Source organism: Bombus pascuorum, chromosome 1, assembly GCF_905332965.1.
Source record: "Bombus pascuorum chromosome 1, iyBomPasc1.1, whole genome shotgun sequence".
Lineage (NCBI taxonomy): Eukaryota > Metazoa > Arthropoda > Insecta > Hymenoptera > Apidae > Bombus > Bombus pascuorum.
The window spans coordinates 30609909-30627784 of NC_083488.1; the positions used below are offsets into that span (position 1 = coordinate 30609909).

The 17876-nt window shown below is 37.0% G+C and overlaps 1 protein-coding gene across 12 annotated transcripts in view; it reads right to left on the reverse strand.

The window, feature by feature from the left end:
- The window catches only part of LOC132909895 (protein unc-13 homolog B), a 373086-nt gene that overhangs the window by 22091 nt on the left and 333119 nt on the right, over positions 1–17876 (reverse strand). For 2 of the 12 annotated variants that reach the window (XM_060965157.1, XM_060965120.1), the window contains exon 9: positions 15318–15424. The exons of the other annotated variants lie outside the window; for them this stretch is intronic. In XM_060965157.1, coding sequence (XP_060821140.1) covers positions 15318–15424 — 107 coding nt within the window. The remainder of the gene's footprint in view (positions 1–15317; positions 15425–17876) is intronic. 12 annotated transcript variants of the gene reach the window in all.

Here is a 17876-nt window from a genome sequence, read left to right on the forward strand (position 1 = left end):
TTCATTTCAAAAAGATCTAAATTCTAAAAATTCTGGAAAAGAAATAATTTAGAGATATTTAATTGTTGACTTTTTTCTTTTCATTCCAAGTGTACCATCAGACTCCAAACGTTGCGACGTGTTCTTTTTTCTTTTTCTTTGTATCTATTTTTATGATAGAGAGTAAAGTAAAGGAGTAGTAGAGTCGAGCTATAGTTTTATATCTAAACTCTAGCAGATGAAAGAAGAAAGATAGAAGATACTATTTCACTATAAAAGTCGGGGCACTAAATTTGCATGATGTTGGATGGGATTGTACAATGAAATTACTGATCGTGTTCAGTCTTGCATGAACGTTTCTCAATTTGTTTATTTGTTTTTTCGGATCTTCCGGAGAACGTTGTATTTCTTTAATTTCGCCAGTAGAATTTGAGAAGAAGTAAAAAATAGCATCTGATCAGACGCAAAACCTCGTTTTAAACCTAAAGTCTATTAAACATAAAATTTCCTATTTCCTCTCTACGAAACCACTTAAATTCCAATGCAATATTTAACCTGTAAATCAATTTTTCATCCATCCTGAACTTGATGTTTTCAACGCTAAAATATCTTGTTAAAAAGACGAATAAAGAACAGTTTCTAAGACATTTTTAATATTTTTTGATCGATATTTTGACCGTTAAAAAATGACAAGATTCTTTATAAATAGAAGGATACTCGAATAAAATTTTACGTTATGATCGAATAAAATATATTTCCAGCCCCTTTATCGATCTTACAACGCGTCTCGTGTACTCTGCTGTTCTTGCATTATTCTATTTGCGCGACACCAGGAAGTCTGAAGATAAACGAACCAACTCTCTCATGAACACACACCGGTTAATTTGTACTGTTCATGGGACATGGGAAAACCATTCTTAGTCGAATATTTGAAGTCGAATCGAACAGGTCAGACGTGTTTTTCCTACAAACATTCGACCACGTGATGCCTCGTAAATATACAAAGTTAGTAAACATTCGTGCAAACTCGCGTAAAGTACATTTCGATAATTGAGTTGCAACCACTTCAGAATATCAGCTTTTGTTTTGGTATTTTCAGTGTTGATTTACTCGAGATCATTTTTTCCGTTGAATATTTCATTTATCAACTCGGTGCTCTATTTATCGAACTTGATTGTTTCAAGACATGATTTGTTTAAAAAGAACGAGAAGCAGTATCAAAAGATACAGTATTATATTTTTTTTCTTTTATTTATTAAAACATATTAAACCAGTGAAATATTTCGAATCGATCAAGTACCTTTTAAACAATGGAATCAATTAGATTCGTAAGATTTGCTGCTTTTACGTATTTCCCTCCCTTGTCTCATTCGTATCTTTCTTCTCGTCATTCCTTTCGATTTAATCTTCTTATTTTCGTTATTCCGTTTAATTGGATCAATTCCTTATATCCCGAGACAGTTCGAGGACCGTTTCCTGTGTTACTTAATTTTTTTCAATTACGCGCGTCTGTGTATTCCTTTTGAATGGTTGTCGCAAAATTTTTATCATAGCAGGAAGTTGAATTTTTATTGCCGTATCGCACGAATAACAGTATCACCCTAGCAAGCTTATAGAATTCTTGAAGACTTCCGTTTGCATGATTGAAGCAATAAAACTTTTTATAGCAGCACTGCCTTTTCATTGTTTCAAGCGACGTATCTCCTAAAATTACATCATTTCTATAACGTTTCTTTCAAGTATCTTTCATTTTACGTTTATCTTTCAAACATATACATTTCGATTAGAAGCTAACAAAACCTAAGAAGAATCTTCGTCACGACACACGATTTCCAGTTACCTCAACACTCCAAGCTTTTCACGAACTTTGAACTCGCGCATTGTCCACAAGAAAAAAAAAAAAAAAGACAGAAAAAAGAGTCATTTGTCTAATTTCTACGATTCCGCGTCGAATTCGAGTGTTCCTGCTCTCTAGAACAGATCGAGGCGATAAAAGGCCTCATTGTCGGCGTTCTTTCGACGCGAATGTCCTTTTGTCTCTTACTTTCCACCGATCGTTGCGCAGCTCTCTTCATGTTTCCGTTGCTGAATATCGTGCAGCTACCACGGGCCAGCCACGTTTCGCAGTTGCCAGCCAACGATTTTAATTTGCGCCCACCGAGTCAAGAGATTTGATTACTGGGGCGGAAACGGAAGTAACGCCGACTGTTAGCCAAGCTACCCTCTCGCCCAAATACACTTTAACTCTTCCCATTTCCATTCTCCCTCGTTGGTTATCCCAGTTTCCTCCAATGCGCGTGTATTATTTTCACGCAACGCTCCATGGGCCTTGCAAATCATATCGTACGACGCTAAGAATCTCGTGCTCGCCGCAAGAGTTGCTATACCTGCGTACGTAACGTATAACGACCGTGACCTGTCCCAAGTTGATTTGGACGGACTGTAGCGATAAATGTTGCTTTTTAACGAAATAAATTTACTAATGGAAACACGATAAAATTTCACTCGTTGGAATGAAATTTTAATCCGTAGCCGATTAAATTGATTCGATTATATCGATTGAATCTATTTGTTCGAATTGTATATTTGAATTTCTATTAGATGAACGAAAAGTTATAGGTAATGAGAAAAATCAGTGAATTCCAATTACACGAATTTGGACGTATCTCTTTGGATTTACGTACCTTTTTTATTCAAACATACCGTTTTTAACGTTGTTTTTCAAAAATATTATTCTTCCGTATGTCACGTTTCATATTCAAGACTCATATCGCTAGAAGAAAATTTAGAAAACCAACAGTGAATTCACCGATAATGGGATCGTCATCGTAGAAAATATACACGTTACGCACGTACGCTTATGGTCGTAAAATAACTGTGTTTTAATTCCTATGGAAGAATAACTCGAATTTTGTGCGTATTTGCTGTACCAGCGAAAAGAACAACGAAAAGATTTCAAACAAAAGATACACGACGCGAAACAGGATAAATTCGATTCGTATGAAAACTCTACTGTAAGTAAACGTCATACTTTCAGTATATAACGATATACAACTGTAGGCGAAGAGCTTGAAGCTCTCGAATATTTTGCAATTTCTTGCATATCTTGGTTGAATATCTTGCATATCTTGAATATTTTGTATTTTGCAATCTAATACGTTTATCCGTTCTCGAGAACGTGGGGAACATCGTTGAACGTAGAAGTTCGCTACTCGTTCGGAAGTAAAATATTCGCTTTCGTTGGGTTTAGGAAATGTCAAACGCTCTTAACGAGATAGTATTCGTTTAATTACGAGATTCGAGCGTTGGTTATAAGAAATCTTGTAATTAGGCCAGATGTTTAATATTTCTCGTGAATCTGATCTCGTGTTTGAAGGAGAACAGACGAGTCGCTTTTATTAAAATTAAGAAACACCATCGGACAACTAAAGAATAATACGAGCCTCGTAAACGAAGAATATTTTTTCCACGTTTTCTTCGACGTTATTCGTCTGAGAAACTTGTTGGATTACTTTTTGTTCACTCTGTTCCTGTTTCGCTATTATTCTTCTAGAAATCTTCTTTCTCTTTTTTATATAAATTTCTGTTCGTCCTCTCGTTGCTTTCACCCGGTTCTACTCGCTTAATTTCACTGAAAGTTCGTTAAATGTCTTCTTCGAAATATTTTTTACGTTTCTTCTGTAGTGGATATCTGTTCCTCGCTCAGTTTTGTACAAGATATGGTTTGAGAGTTTTGTTGATAAAATTTCGTGGCATACTTTAGCAGAACTCTGTTTGAAACGAATGCTTTGATAAACGGTCCTCCGACCATCCCTTTCTTCGTTAAGGGACCAATCCTTTAATAGATTCACGAATCTTCCGTTTCAGAGATAATTAACTCTGTATTTTGGATTACATCATAATTTCACAGTAGATGTTTGATGCAGCTTCCATCAGAAACTACACGTATTGATGTCACGTATCATGGATAATCGCATGTATTCGAACATCGTCTTCTAATAGGATTGTGCATGTTAGTTATCCCATGTTTTAGATCAAAGAGTTTACATCGATGTGAGAAGCTTTACATAGATGACCGAAAACTTTAAATAGAAATTGCTTATTATTACTACCACCAGTATCAAATTATATTTCTTTTTATGTCAATTGCCCCTATGTGCTCTGTTAAATTGTCTGTTAAAATGTAGGACTTTTTGTAGAAATTGTTTATTTACTTAAAAAGCGTTCAGGTTCACTTTCCCATGCTACGATTTAACCTTCTATAATGTAAGACAATCTACAAGGTACATATTTATACATCTATCCATTTTATGCTTTGTTTTCTGTTATATTGTATTAGTATTAGTTGCATATCATTTTTCCTATACCAGATAAAAATATTTATAAAAGTTGCTGGTGGCTAGATTTCAAATTGAAATAAGAAATCTGAAGATATCTGTAATCGATATTATAATTTTTTTTCCTAATCAAATAACATTCTATACACAGAAGATTAAAGTACTAACTTACACACAATACCACTTGCTACAAAACGAAAGCTTCAAGTATTAATTTTTCAATTAGAGCTGTTTTTTCTACCTTTCAAATTTGTCTAAACCACCAGAGAATAATATTTTCTAGTATCGGCATTTATAAATAAATTCCGTAAAATTACAAACAAAGTTTCAAATATTTTCACTACAGCTCTTCCTCCACTTCAGTACTATTTGTCCAGTAGTAATTGTCCAGAATTTGTACTTTTAGAGTCATCTCGTATGTTTCCCCTTTAATTTAGCGCAGTAAATTATCCAAATACCTAATTGCATCGCAACAAGTTTGCAAAGACAAAACGCTGCTCCAATTCAACCATCTTGAAGATCTCTGCGACTTTCACGGTCCGACGTTCTCATCGGTGAACCATCCGTCATAGCGAAGTTTTGGCCGCGGATGGCGTCCGACGGCGCGTGTAGCACAGTTCAGAAAGAGGAAAAACTGTTGACCCGCTTCGTGACGAGACAGCAATTACTCTAATGATCATTCTCCTCCACCCGGTAGGTTTCGTTTCTCTTTGCTCCTTCGTCGTTCGTCCTTCTTTTCCTCTCGTCTTCCTCTCAGAAACATTTTAATTGCCGTAATCGCTCCATGGTTAAGATCGCTATCCTTAATCTCTGAATCTTCCTCCGTTCGTGACATGGTTTCGCGTTATTTAAAATATTATCGACGAAGCGTTACTGCTTTATTCTCGTTCCTCTTTATTTGATAATTGTTATTAACTATTTAGTTTCATGAAAATGAATACGCGAACGGAAAGATGGAAACGCATCTTGATGACAAGTAATAATTTAATGCTTTAATTATCCAATGGTCAGATATAATATTTTTGAAAAAGGATCTTTAAACGTCTTTGATGCAAGTTTGCGATAGTCTTGGAATATTTTTGAAATTACATTGACTTTGACATATGTCTTTACGACGACACTGAATAATCACGAAATAATGTTGAAGCGCCTTTGAATAACCTTGGACCGTCAGTTCTTTGAAAATCACGCCAAGAAGCTAAAGTTATTCTTTAACTCTCAGGTATTGACATTTTCCGGTAAATTGTTTTGTTTCTTTAAACCTCGTTCGGTTTCTCTAAAGTCAAATAGAATTTCGCTTTTTGTAATTGTGTAATTGTGAATTGTGTAATTCCGTTCCAATGTTTATCATTTCAGTGTCGATGGCCAAAGGAAACATGACCCAAATATCATAGCCAATTGTCACTTTCCTCTCGTCGTTCCTTGTTCAAACGAATCGTTAAGTTGGGAAACGTTTAATCGAGCAACTGCTCAGAACGAGCTCTATCTTTTAACGAGTAGTAGCCGTAAAATCAATTCAATCGGTCCAGTATCGATTGGTTCTCTGTTCGACCCTCTAGAAATCAGCAATTAACGCTGCTAAAGGAAGATTTCTGCTTCTCGACAGTTTTATGCTTACTCGCCATTGTTATTCGATTCTTTCCTTTCTCTCTGGACGCTCAAGATCACAGAGATCCTTTTGTTCACGACTTTTACTATTTTATTTCCTATACCTAAATCTCCCTCTCCTTATTTTTGTAAATTAGGAAATTTCTTCTTAAACTGCGTCTTCTCGATTAAATCTCGATATTCGCCATCCAACATTTTTCCCGACTTTCTATTTAACTTTGCCTCGATCCCCGTCATTTTGAACGAATCGGGAGTACAAGAATATAGAGCCGGAGAAGGTTGCTCAATGCAGGACGCTTCCTTTACGCTCCTTTTTCTTTCAACTTACTTAATACCCGCCACGTTTCTTCTTTCCTTTTTTCGCGGTTGTACCTTTCATGCTCTTAAATTCGCAGCCTCGTGGAAGCCCGGTAAAGTCGTTCATTTTTTCGACGCGAGAAAACTTTTCGTTCGAATTCATCCGCTTACTAACGCGGCACATTTTCCTACGTCCGATTTTCAGCGCGCTTTGCTCCCAAAACTTCCTCTCATTCACTCCTTCTTCCAATTGAAATTTTTACCCGCTAATAATCCTTTTCTCCGAGGTTATCGTATATAGCACCCCATCGTATATTTACTTTTTCGTTTCTAAATGAGGTGAAATGGCAGTCTTGAAGCAGTCGAGTCTTATAGTCTCGAAGCAGAATCTCGACCGCTGTTAATTTTAGTAACTACTGTACTTTAATCCTGCGACTACCAATTCCTTTTATATAGTTCATCCTTTTCCTGTTTTAAGAAATCCTGGTATCGAGGGAAATATTAAAAGAAATTTTAATAGTTCTGGTATATATAGGTAACTTCTAATTACTTTTCGCTCCGATGATTTATTTTCCTCGAAATTAAGAAGCTTTTTGAGGAAAGATTAGCCAGAGGAAATCACGAAGATTATAGCATCTACGATAAAAGTGCCTGCAAAATACTCGCAAGCTTTCATGTTTTCCTACACGATCTTAAAGAAAAAGGATATACTACGTTCTCTTATGAAAACTCATGGCCACCTCTTCTTTTCAATCGCATCACGAACGCGGAATATAGCGAAGCAAATCCGAATATTTAGAATAGGAAAATTCAAGTAACCTGCAAACAGCGATGCTAAACGTACGAGGGAACGAAGCAGCGGAGATCAAAGAGACGCGATTCGACTATCTCGCCGTCTTTTCGAATTCTACGTGGGACTCTGTATTGCCACCATTTCGCCCTCGTTCGTCATTCAAAGAAACGAAACTTATCGCAAGCTAACGGAACGTGTGCCGTGTTTATTCTCTTTTGCTTTTCTTTCCGATTTTCTTCTCGTTCCAAGGCACGAAAGCGTTTAAAGTTCGATTCGTTTTCTCCAGCGAGTTTTCCATTCTGCTCGTTTATCGACGAATCTCGAGAATCGGAGGAAACAGAGGAAAGGTACGTCGGTTTCCTTTTACGTTTTCTCGTACCTGCTTCGACGAACCAGATCTCCAAGACTGAGCGAACGAAATCGAATTAGTAAGCTGAAGGCAGCTCACAGAGCGGACTAAAAATTTCCTTTCTTTTTTCTTGGCTAGGTTTTACACCATGAAGAAACTTTCTTCGCGGCGTCCAGAAAGCGAGAGATTCGATTAATCTACTACTTTGAATTGCGCGAGTTGAGACTGTCGCCAGAATAAATTGCTGACTTTACTTTTTTTCTCTCCGACGTTCCACCCTCGGTGCGTTTACACGAGGCCAGCGAATGCTCGTTTTCGTTCCCCGTTCTTGTAAAATTAAAACATGAAAGTGGTAACGTGTGTCCGTTTATGCACGCGACGTACGAACATTCATAGAAATTACACCGAGCGTTTTTTTAATGCGATAGAGACTATGCGAATGTTCCAGGAACGCTTTGATCGTTTTCATTGCAGGAACAGAGGGAAAATGATTCCACGACGTATTTTTATAAATATTAATTTCGAATGACTAAAAAAAAAAAAAAAAAATAAAGCGATGGTATGCTATTTGTCGATTATTTTGCAAATATAAAGAGAAGAAAATCCTTTAAAAGCTATCGTAATTGTCGAATGAAACGTAGCTACTACTAAAAAGTTCGACTGGTCATTTCTGACGCAATTTAATAATTAAAATAACCATTTTGTTTTATAGACTTCTTTCAAAAAGTTCCAAAAAATCCTGCTAGTATCTATTAAACGAATCCACTCTTAAAAATTACGTTTTTAATACCCTTAATATCATCGATAATACTTTGTTTATCTTCTGTTGTTCTAATATAGAGTATCCGAGTAGAAGTATTATAATTTGCAAGTATTATAATTCGTAGATCATATTTCTTAAGGTTTTTAGGTCGTCGTTATGTCGGTGAAATTAAGGAGTGCTGCTTGTTATGCTATTGCATTATCCCCGAGAAGAATTTAATTATATGTAATTAATTATATGTAGAAGCATAGTTTTCAAAGGATTGTTGAATATACAATTTAAAGCGATGACTTGAAATTTTGATAGTAATTAAGAATCTTGCGAATTATTGCAGAATATTGTAACTTGCGTGCCTTTATCATAAATCACTTTACAGATTGCTATTCTCGTACATGTTCCCGTTGCTTGCATTATAGATAGTTAAGGGCTTGTTTACTGTTAGCTCAACCATCTGCCAAGATCAATATGCCTCCATTTTCTGGCAACCTATCAATATTCCAAGTTACATCAATCATGGCAACACGGACAAGATTTCTATATTAGCAACACAAAGTAGTAAGTCCATTTTCAGTCGGAAACTAATGCTTCGCTCGGAAGCATTGTAATCTGAATTTGAAGTATTCTAAACCATCGCTTTAGTCTGAATTTTTAAGTAATTTCAATTAACGATAAAAAGATCCTCTCGCTATATCGATTACCCATTCGCATTAATGTCACCAACGACAATTTAAATTTCAGTTTTGCTAAATCCTAAAGTTCATCGATATTTTGAATTAGCATCTTTCTCCTTCCCTCTCGACAGGTTTTATTAATTTTATAAAGCTATCATATAACCGTGTAACGCGATATATTTCCTATTTTATTTGTTTAAAAACACCAATCGAAAATTTATGTAATAAAGCTTTGAAATACCTTTCTCATTTTCGAATATTTATATAACGATCCTAAATTGCTTCCAGCGATATAAACCCTCCAGAAATTAATAGAAACAAAACTAACATTTCCAATGTGAGATCGAAAGTTTTCGTTCCACTCTTTTCTCTTCTTACAGAATTATATTGGGTTGGCAACTAAGTGATCGCGGACTTTGTCAATACCACCTAATGACAAACTCCGCAATCACTTAGTTGCCAACGCAATAGTTGCGTATCAAACGTGAGATTAGTAAAAGATTCTTTTTATTAAAAAAATTTTTTTTCTCAAAGAAATCGTCAGTTTCTCGTTCGTCAGAGAGCGTCGCAGAGTTTTTCGCGATATTCACCTCCATGTTCGTAAATTCACGTGTTAGGAGAAACTTCGTTGGCGGATTTCGTCAGTCGCGGCTTCTCACGGGAATAACACGCAGGAAATCGAATTTTTTCGGAATCTTTCCACATTCTTTTCAATCCTATCGACATTTCAACGTTATATCTTGCGTCAGAGTTGGAGCAGTCGGTGAAATCTTCCGGGATCTTCGCTTTCTATTTCGTCGCACGAAATGCTTTTATTCGCGTCGTTCGATCATCAATTTCTCTAGTAAAATATCGGCATCCTCCAACGTGAAATACATACAATGTACTAGGTGAACAATAAGTTTGTTCGCGTTCCTCTGTATAATGTATTATTAATTTTATTTGAAATATATTTATACTGCTGATCATTTCTATAGATGGAGCGTGTATTATTTTGTTTTGTAGCTTCTTCAGGCCCGTGTATCGATTAAGCATTGCGAATCTTATCGACGAAGCGTTACTGCTTCTGGTTTCTCTTTATTTGATAATTGTTGTTAACTATTTAGTTTCACGAAAATGAATATGCTATTATCCTATTATCCTAAAGCGTGTTTTTAGCAGAGAATTCTAGATTATGCAACTAGAAATGTTTCAGTAATTTTGAACACATAACGTTGTAATAATTTTCATTGTATCATAAAATAAGAAAAGAATAGTGGTAAAGCACAAACGTTAATTTCTTCGCCCCGTTATCGTCAATAATGCAATTACAATTTATTGATTTCTATGCTACCTTTAATTTGCTTCGGCATTCTGTTTCAGCTGTAACTTAACTCTGTTACATTTTATATTTTAAAAGCATCGAGTGCTGTGTTTGAAACGACGATCCGAAACTTGACGTTTTTCATCACGTTTTTTGCAGGCTTGCCGATATTTTATATACAGTTGAATAAAGTAATTTGTCGCTCGTTTGAACCGAACTCAGTAAATAATGTCTCTTTTAAAGAAACGTTTATCCGTATAATCTTCGACGTCCATAAAATTTTTAAATGATACAGTATAAAAGTATTATAGATCACAAGCGGTATTATCCCAATTTTGTTGACAACCTGTAGATATTTCACTCTCATAATACACAAACACATCTGCCAAGACCGATCCATCTCAGTCGCATCTTCCAATCCTTCATCCCAAATATATCTGTCAACCCCTTCAGATTCCTATTACAATTTTACGCCTTCTTCCATCTCGCCGTTTTATCTTCCCATCGTCGTCCTCACTGTCATCGTGATTCCTTATCTTTGTGGCATGTAATCAAGCTGAGCTTTTTAATTTCTTCTCGTACCAACGATGTCAAAAACGCTGTTGGCACGCACATGCCAGCGTAGACGAGAATTTCATTTGAAAAGCAGGGTAAACACAGCTTTCCTTTCGAAAGGCAGATAAATACAAGAAACGATACGCGATTCATGTTTGCTTAGAAAATACTGTTACGAGTATCCAAATTTCTATCGCCGATTAAACAGTAAGATATTGCAGCGCGTAGAGGCATAAATTTCTACGTCTTTATCCTTATTTTTCACTATTCTTAATTAAACCCTGGAATTACCAACAATGTGAAATTGTGTAACGTAAAACGTGAAATTTATACCAAAGCAACGAAAATGATATTATACGAGAGCTACACGCGACACCAGAGCAAAAATAAACTTTTATCTGTATATTTTACTCGTCGAAAAAAAAGTAACAACAATTCCACATATTCCCTGCCCTACTCGATCGATCCTTCATCTGCGAGATGAATGATACTCGGAAAAATGCATGCAACTATGGGTCAGAGTACGAAATCGTGTCGATGGATTTCATGGAATCGGAGAAAAAATAACGGTTAGGGCGGAGGTCGTGGAAGCAAGGGTGTGCGAGTAGAGACACAACCAGGCTGCACATTGCATATACACAGGTGAATAGGCCGCGAGGACTGCACGTGTGCGCTGCAGCCGCTGCACTTCCCTGTACGTTGAACTATCGATCGTTTCGGGGCGGACTGCGAGCCTTCTCGCACCCTTGTGCTTCCTCTTCCTCTTTATCCCATGTCTGGACAAGTCGTTCGTGTACTTTACGAAACTCTTTCGCTCGTTTGTTGTCCCTGATCTTCTCCTCTCTTCCGTTTACCGCCTCAGTTGCGTTGAATGGTCGTAATAGAAAGATGTTATACAACAGCAACGTGGCCTGTCGCTGTTGGTTGTCGCCCTGTGGCTCCAGCATTTAACTTTACCAGACCTAAATACTTTTGCCAGAGAAATTCTTACGAGTTGCCGATTCTGTCCGCTTCAAATACGAACGACGATAGCAATCGTGCGTTAAATTGTTTGAATGTTACGTACGAGAGGTTTGAGAAACTTTGCTAGTATCGTGATATTAAATTATTATCTTGCGTTTATATATTATACCGCTATACAAGTCAACGTGTTCTGTGTTGAACTAAGGAACAAGAACTGTTTTATTATAATTTCGTATGTTAAGAAATAAATATATTATTAAGCGAATTTATACAAAATTCGCCTAATATTTCTATCAAAATATATATCTTCAAATTCGTTAGAAAATTTCAGTAAATTTATCAAGAATATTATTTGTATCGTGTTCAGTTTCAATTTTAGGGTCGTGTTAATTACAGTTCGAAATTATTGATATCTGATACTTGGCGTGTTTTTATCAACGATCCTATTCCGTTATTACATTTCGATTTGTTCCATTTTTCATTTAAATGCATGCAATTGTTTTATACGTCCTTTCCTCTCCTATGGGATTCTGTTTTGAAGAAGTTCTCTGTCTCCGATAAAACCAATTATTCGCTATCGAAGCTCCATTTTTCCACGGCTTCTCCTCTTCCGTGATTTTTTCCCTTAAAGCGGGAAACAGATAATAATATCGCGGAGAACGAGATTGAATTTGACTGATCGAACGTCGTTAAAATGACACATCCTTCTTCTTCGACAGTTGCCCTCTTAACTTTAACAAAAATTGCCCTCTGCTTAAAACAGACTATTTTCTGTTTCACGATCCTGTTTACATTGCAGTCAAAGGGAGTAAACGTAATAAATTTGTTCGTATATTTCTCGTCGTTATTTTATTGTTTCTCCTTTTTCAATCTTGTTTCCGTGTATCCCGAATTCTTCTTATTTCCTTTTAATATAACAATTTTCTCGATATTTTTGTAACTTTCATTTCATTTCTGCTCTATTCTCTTCACTTTTAGCTTTATCTTCGTGTGTCATAAATTCTTTCATTTACTTTGACGTTAAGGAATGTTAAACATTCTTTGATAGATCATATTATATAATAGTGTGCGGTATATTATCGTTATCTAACCGTTATCTACCGTTATCGGTATATAAATTATAATATTATCGTTCTTTCCTGAGTAATCTGTGTTGTTTATCCTCGAAATTTTACTCTCGAAGGTCCTGCTTTTTTCGAAAAACCTCCCAAACATTTGACGTAGAAATCAACTGTACGATAAATTTTGATAAATATCTTAAATTTCTTCAAAGCCTAGCAGAGTAAAAAGTTAGGCTTGTTCACAAAAGTGAACACATTTGTATAAAAATGGTCCGCAAAAAGATACGTCTGTGCGCGAGAAGTTATAAAGTTCTGTTTGATTATATTTATTTTCAATTATTTTACTTTCTCTCGTTGAAATCACAGTGTGCGATCCGAAGCTACGAACGTCATTGTTTCTAACTTTAATAATATCTCAGCAACTGATTTCTGTCATTGACCGGAGTTGGAAAAATAAAGCAATTTTCCCAGTTCGTCGATCCGTCGGTGTGTCTTTTATACACGCGGAACGATAATCGAAATGTTCAAACGCAGGCTCTTTGCGCTGATAGCACGGCGTTTTCTTCTCCTTTCTTTTTTTTTTTTTTTTTTTTCGCAACCTGAAAATCAACTTTCATCTCAAAATATCGTACGTGCATTTTTCCAATTCTCATGAATTGATTTTTCTTACTCGTGTTATACCACCTCCTTATCTCTTTCGTTTCATTTTTGCTAAAAGTATAGAAAGGAGGATTTATATATCTCGACAAATAGATGTTTCATATTTTAGCAATTTCTTAACATTTAGATTTCTCATTTGTTTGAGAGCGTAATAATATTTACTAAGAAATCGAGTGGAATTTATATCGTTGACCATCGATTTTGATAAAATTCCGTAGATCTAGATAAAAATCCGTGAAGGATTTAATGCATGCTTGTACGTTTGTTTAATCATTGAGCAGTTCGTAAAACGTTTATGTAAAATAATTACGTTCTAGTAGTAGCATAGTCGATGGATTATTGCGTGTACTTTTACTATTATTCTTGTTTGCGGGTAATATAAGACTATAATGATACGTACGTGCATGTTTCGTTTTCATTGAATTCATATCTACATTCGTATCTACATTCGGTTCACATATAAAAGAAAATAATAGAAGTAAGAAAAACCTGATAAAAAATCGTAATTCCTAAGATTTCTAGAAAGTAATATTTCTATGAAATACGTGTTACGTATTTAGCAAATTTTTAATTTTTTTTCCAACTTCAATAATCGTCTGTAACAATTACCAGCAGTTGACATAACTCTATAAGATTTATCGATTTTCATTTTTGTAATTAACAAGATCCTACGTGCGAAAGTAAAAATGTTAAAAGATCTACTTTGAAATATTTCAACAGACACGTGATAAATCTTTAATATCCTAAAAAGAACTTACCCTTAAGCCGTAGAAAAGATAGTTTGTATCATATTTTGTTACTTTAGCGGACGCTCAGAGGGTTAAACTTTACAGATTATTTGTAAAGACTTTGCGATTTTATTCTGTTTGGTTTCGTTTATACGTCGTGTCACGATTTTAGTGTGAAGGATGAACGAGTAACTACGGGAACTACGAAAACAATCGCGAAGTGTCTAAAGTTGTCAGGCGGAATTACGTGACCAATACCGTCGAATGTCTCATCGATCTGGAAACTTCGCACCGCAAATTGCTTCGACGTGGGCTTTAGTTTCTCCAGCTTCCCTCGAATGCAGAGTACACGAGTCGAAATATCGAACGCAACGAGGCGTGATCGATGCGGTTTATGATTTATCGTGGATGATTTTGCGGCTGATCAGATCGAAAATCGTGCGCAGAAAGACATTGGATTCCTCCGTAACGTGATTTTGTGCCTTATTAAAAGAGAAATGTCGACCATTCGCCAACCGGCAGCTTTCGAGGTGTTACGGTTGCCGTATAAGCTTGACAAGTGTTGTTTCTTAAAATTATCGTTGCTAGAGATATAACGTATTTATTTCAATTTTCATGTTCCGAAAATATCCCAGAAAAAAATGTAAGAATTTGAAATTTCCTAGCTTTAAAACTCGAACTCTCGATCGATGCGTCGTATCATTGAATGATAGGCGATCGGAAAGAGTTTGGCTTCTGCTATTTTATTTTAACGTGCTCCGTTTTAATTTGTATTCCGTATCTTACACGATAGCCGAGTATGACGAGGTAGAATACAAATAAAACGAGAATATACGTTCGAAATGAAATAACCGAGATCTAATTGAAACAGTACAGGGTACGATCCGTGTCAAATTTGAAAATTGAAAATATTCGTTTTAAATTATAACGTTTAAAATACCATCGGATTGCCGGAAATCTGAGACGAGTCTTTTGAACGAGCCAATCTGCAGCAAAAACAATAGCGCGAAGAATGTTCAGGAGCCAAAAGAAGTTAAAAAGAGGTTGTCAAACAGGTACGGTGAACCGTTCTCCTCTGGCTGCGATCGCGCGACCAGGTCCAATTCCATAAATTCTCGTGTATGAAAAAGCGTGTGTCACGTGTGTGTCACATTTTACACGGCATAGAAACCGTGTCGTTCACGACACGGTCGGTCTCGGTGGGTGGAGTAAACTCTTAACTCTCTAAGGTATCAGTATCATCGTGTCACCTGTGATGGCGATCTTGCAGGACCACTTGCTGGTACCCTCAAGGACGATCTGTTCGGCCTGCTCGAGGCTGTCTATGTGCGTGTCCGGGTCGACTGAAAACGTCGTGCTGAAAAGAAGACAATGTCCTCGTCATCGGATCGTCCTTCGACAACCTCTCGTACCATATACGCTCGACACTCGTCGAGATCTCAAAGCTAAATCTCCTCTCGAACACAGCTCTCGTTGTAGTTAGTGGATCGACCACGAGGGGATGTGGTACCTTGCAGAGGCCACCGAAGGACGTGGTGTAGGACTGTCTCGAGGCGGAGGTCGTCGATTGTCGTGAAAACGTGATCACCCGCAGCAGCGCCGGCGATTCAGCCCAGACTAGCGATACTATACGGCGAATGAATAGAGGAACCAGAAAGGCAATCGTGGTTCCTCGTATTCCAAGGTATAGGGATTCTCTGCTAAATGACTTTTGGCAATCGTCATGAAAGCATAAGCGTTTCCATACTTCGGAATATACCCAGCAGCACATTGTGTCGACATTGCACGCTGTGTGAAGGCAGTCGCTCTTTCTCTCTTTTCTCGCTAAACGATCACGTGCTTTCTCACTGAAGGAGTTGCATAAGCGGGACCAGTAGTAATTAAATAGTTTTTCACTGTAGTTTAGGAGCCAGTATTCCTTCGTTGCGTGTCTGCGTGTCGTATCACCGTTGTTGCGTATCGATGTATGAATAGACAATTGCGTCGCGTCATTGCGTACAAAGAGATACAAAGATATACAACAGAGCTGATCGGCTGTTTGGCAGTTTCTCGTCGTCAAATAGAACAAACTATACGATTATTCAACCGAGCCAAATCCGTTGCTTATCGTCGTTCGTTACGATGTTACGCCTGTTTCTCGGCTTTGATAGGAATACGCAACGACGAGAAAATTGGAACAAAGTTGCACGCCATTGCGTTGCATCGTTCTACTGGCCGATACACAACGGCAACACGATACGAAAATACGCAGCAAACGGATACCAAGTTGATCGGATTCTACGTAATGAAAGATCGAGGTCGTGGCCTCGGGAGGCTTCTCGTAACTGATTCATGGATGTGGTTGCGGAAGAGTTGGTCGAAGAAAGGGACGCGAATAAAAGCGATAGAAGAGAATAATAACAGTTGCTTCGGGACGAAAACTGAGAATTGTGATGGAAGCGTGGTGTAGCAGAGAATGAGAAGAGAGTCGTTGCTGAATGAAGAGTGTCTGTGGAGAGGTAGCGTGATACTCGCGAGGAAACGGATCTAGAGCGAATTCTTGTCGGCTGACGTGGAAAATCGTACAATAAATAATAACAATAGAGCGGAGGAACGGATTTCCTCCGGCCAAGAATATATAATATCTTCTGAAAAGAACATGGATTCGTTCAGTCAGACGTTGGCTGAGGATGAAACGCGAATTTTTGAATATTTTTAGACTGGACGAAGGAGAAGATGTTCATGGACAAGGACGAATCAAAGAGACGAATCCTTCTGTCTTTCTCTTTCGTTCTGATCCTTGGCAGGATATCAGCTTACAAAGTAAGGTAACGACAATAGTGATAAATGCTTTTCAGATGAAACAGAACCTGGAAGAGATTGGAGGCCACTAGTTGCTGTACTTATTTGTTTAAGAAACATATCTTCTCTTAAATATCGAGAAATATTAAAAAAGATAACTTAGCGAAATATTTTCTCGTATTTACTAAGCTCAGCAGCGGCAAAGAGACCAGTTTATCATTGAAGTTTTGAATAAATTTCCCTCTGATAAATATAATACGACCACGTTCTCGAATCCAACCAATCACTGCTACCCGAAAATCCATTTTGCGGAAAACCATTTTGCTATCTAGCAAAATTTCTCTCTGAATTCGAGACGGTTCATTGGTAGAATCAATTGGTAGAAAAATTGGTAGAATCAAAGCTTTTTCTAACGATTGTAGTCCAATTAACCACAACCTGTTATCTCGTTGTTCGAACAAACTGCGGACGTTCACAATCCCGACGCTACCTGTTAATCTTCGCAACGGTGGAATTGGCATCGTCACATTCAGATCCTCTGCTTGTCAGTTTGGAATAAGAAACTTGTTGCACCGTGGATCATCGCCAACTTTGTATCCTCATCGCATGGGACGAGACAACTAGCTTGGCGCATGAGACCTCTACATATCTCTACATAAAAGACGTTAAGTTAAAAGACTCGAAGTTAAGTAGATCGAGTTGACACTTGAGAAGTGTTAGATAAATTAAGAAGATCGACGAAGTGACATTTTTGAGACGGTGTTGATACCTCTGTGTTCTCGAGTTAAGTAGAAATAGTAGTCTGCAGATTAATACATAATTCTGTTCGATGGAAACGTAGGATTTGTTTAACCCTATTTGCATACAGAAACGAAGAAATAACTGAAAACCAGAGTCAGTTAGATTCTATTACCATGAAAATTTCAATGGTATTAAGATCACGATAGATTTGGACTATTTAATTCTTTATTAGATAATTTACCTTAATTGAAGTGTGCCACCTGGACCAATATGTACAATAAACGGAC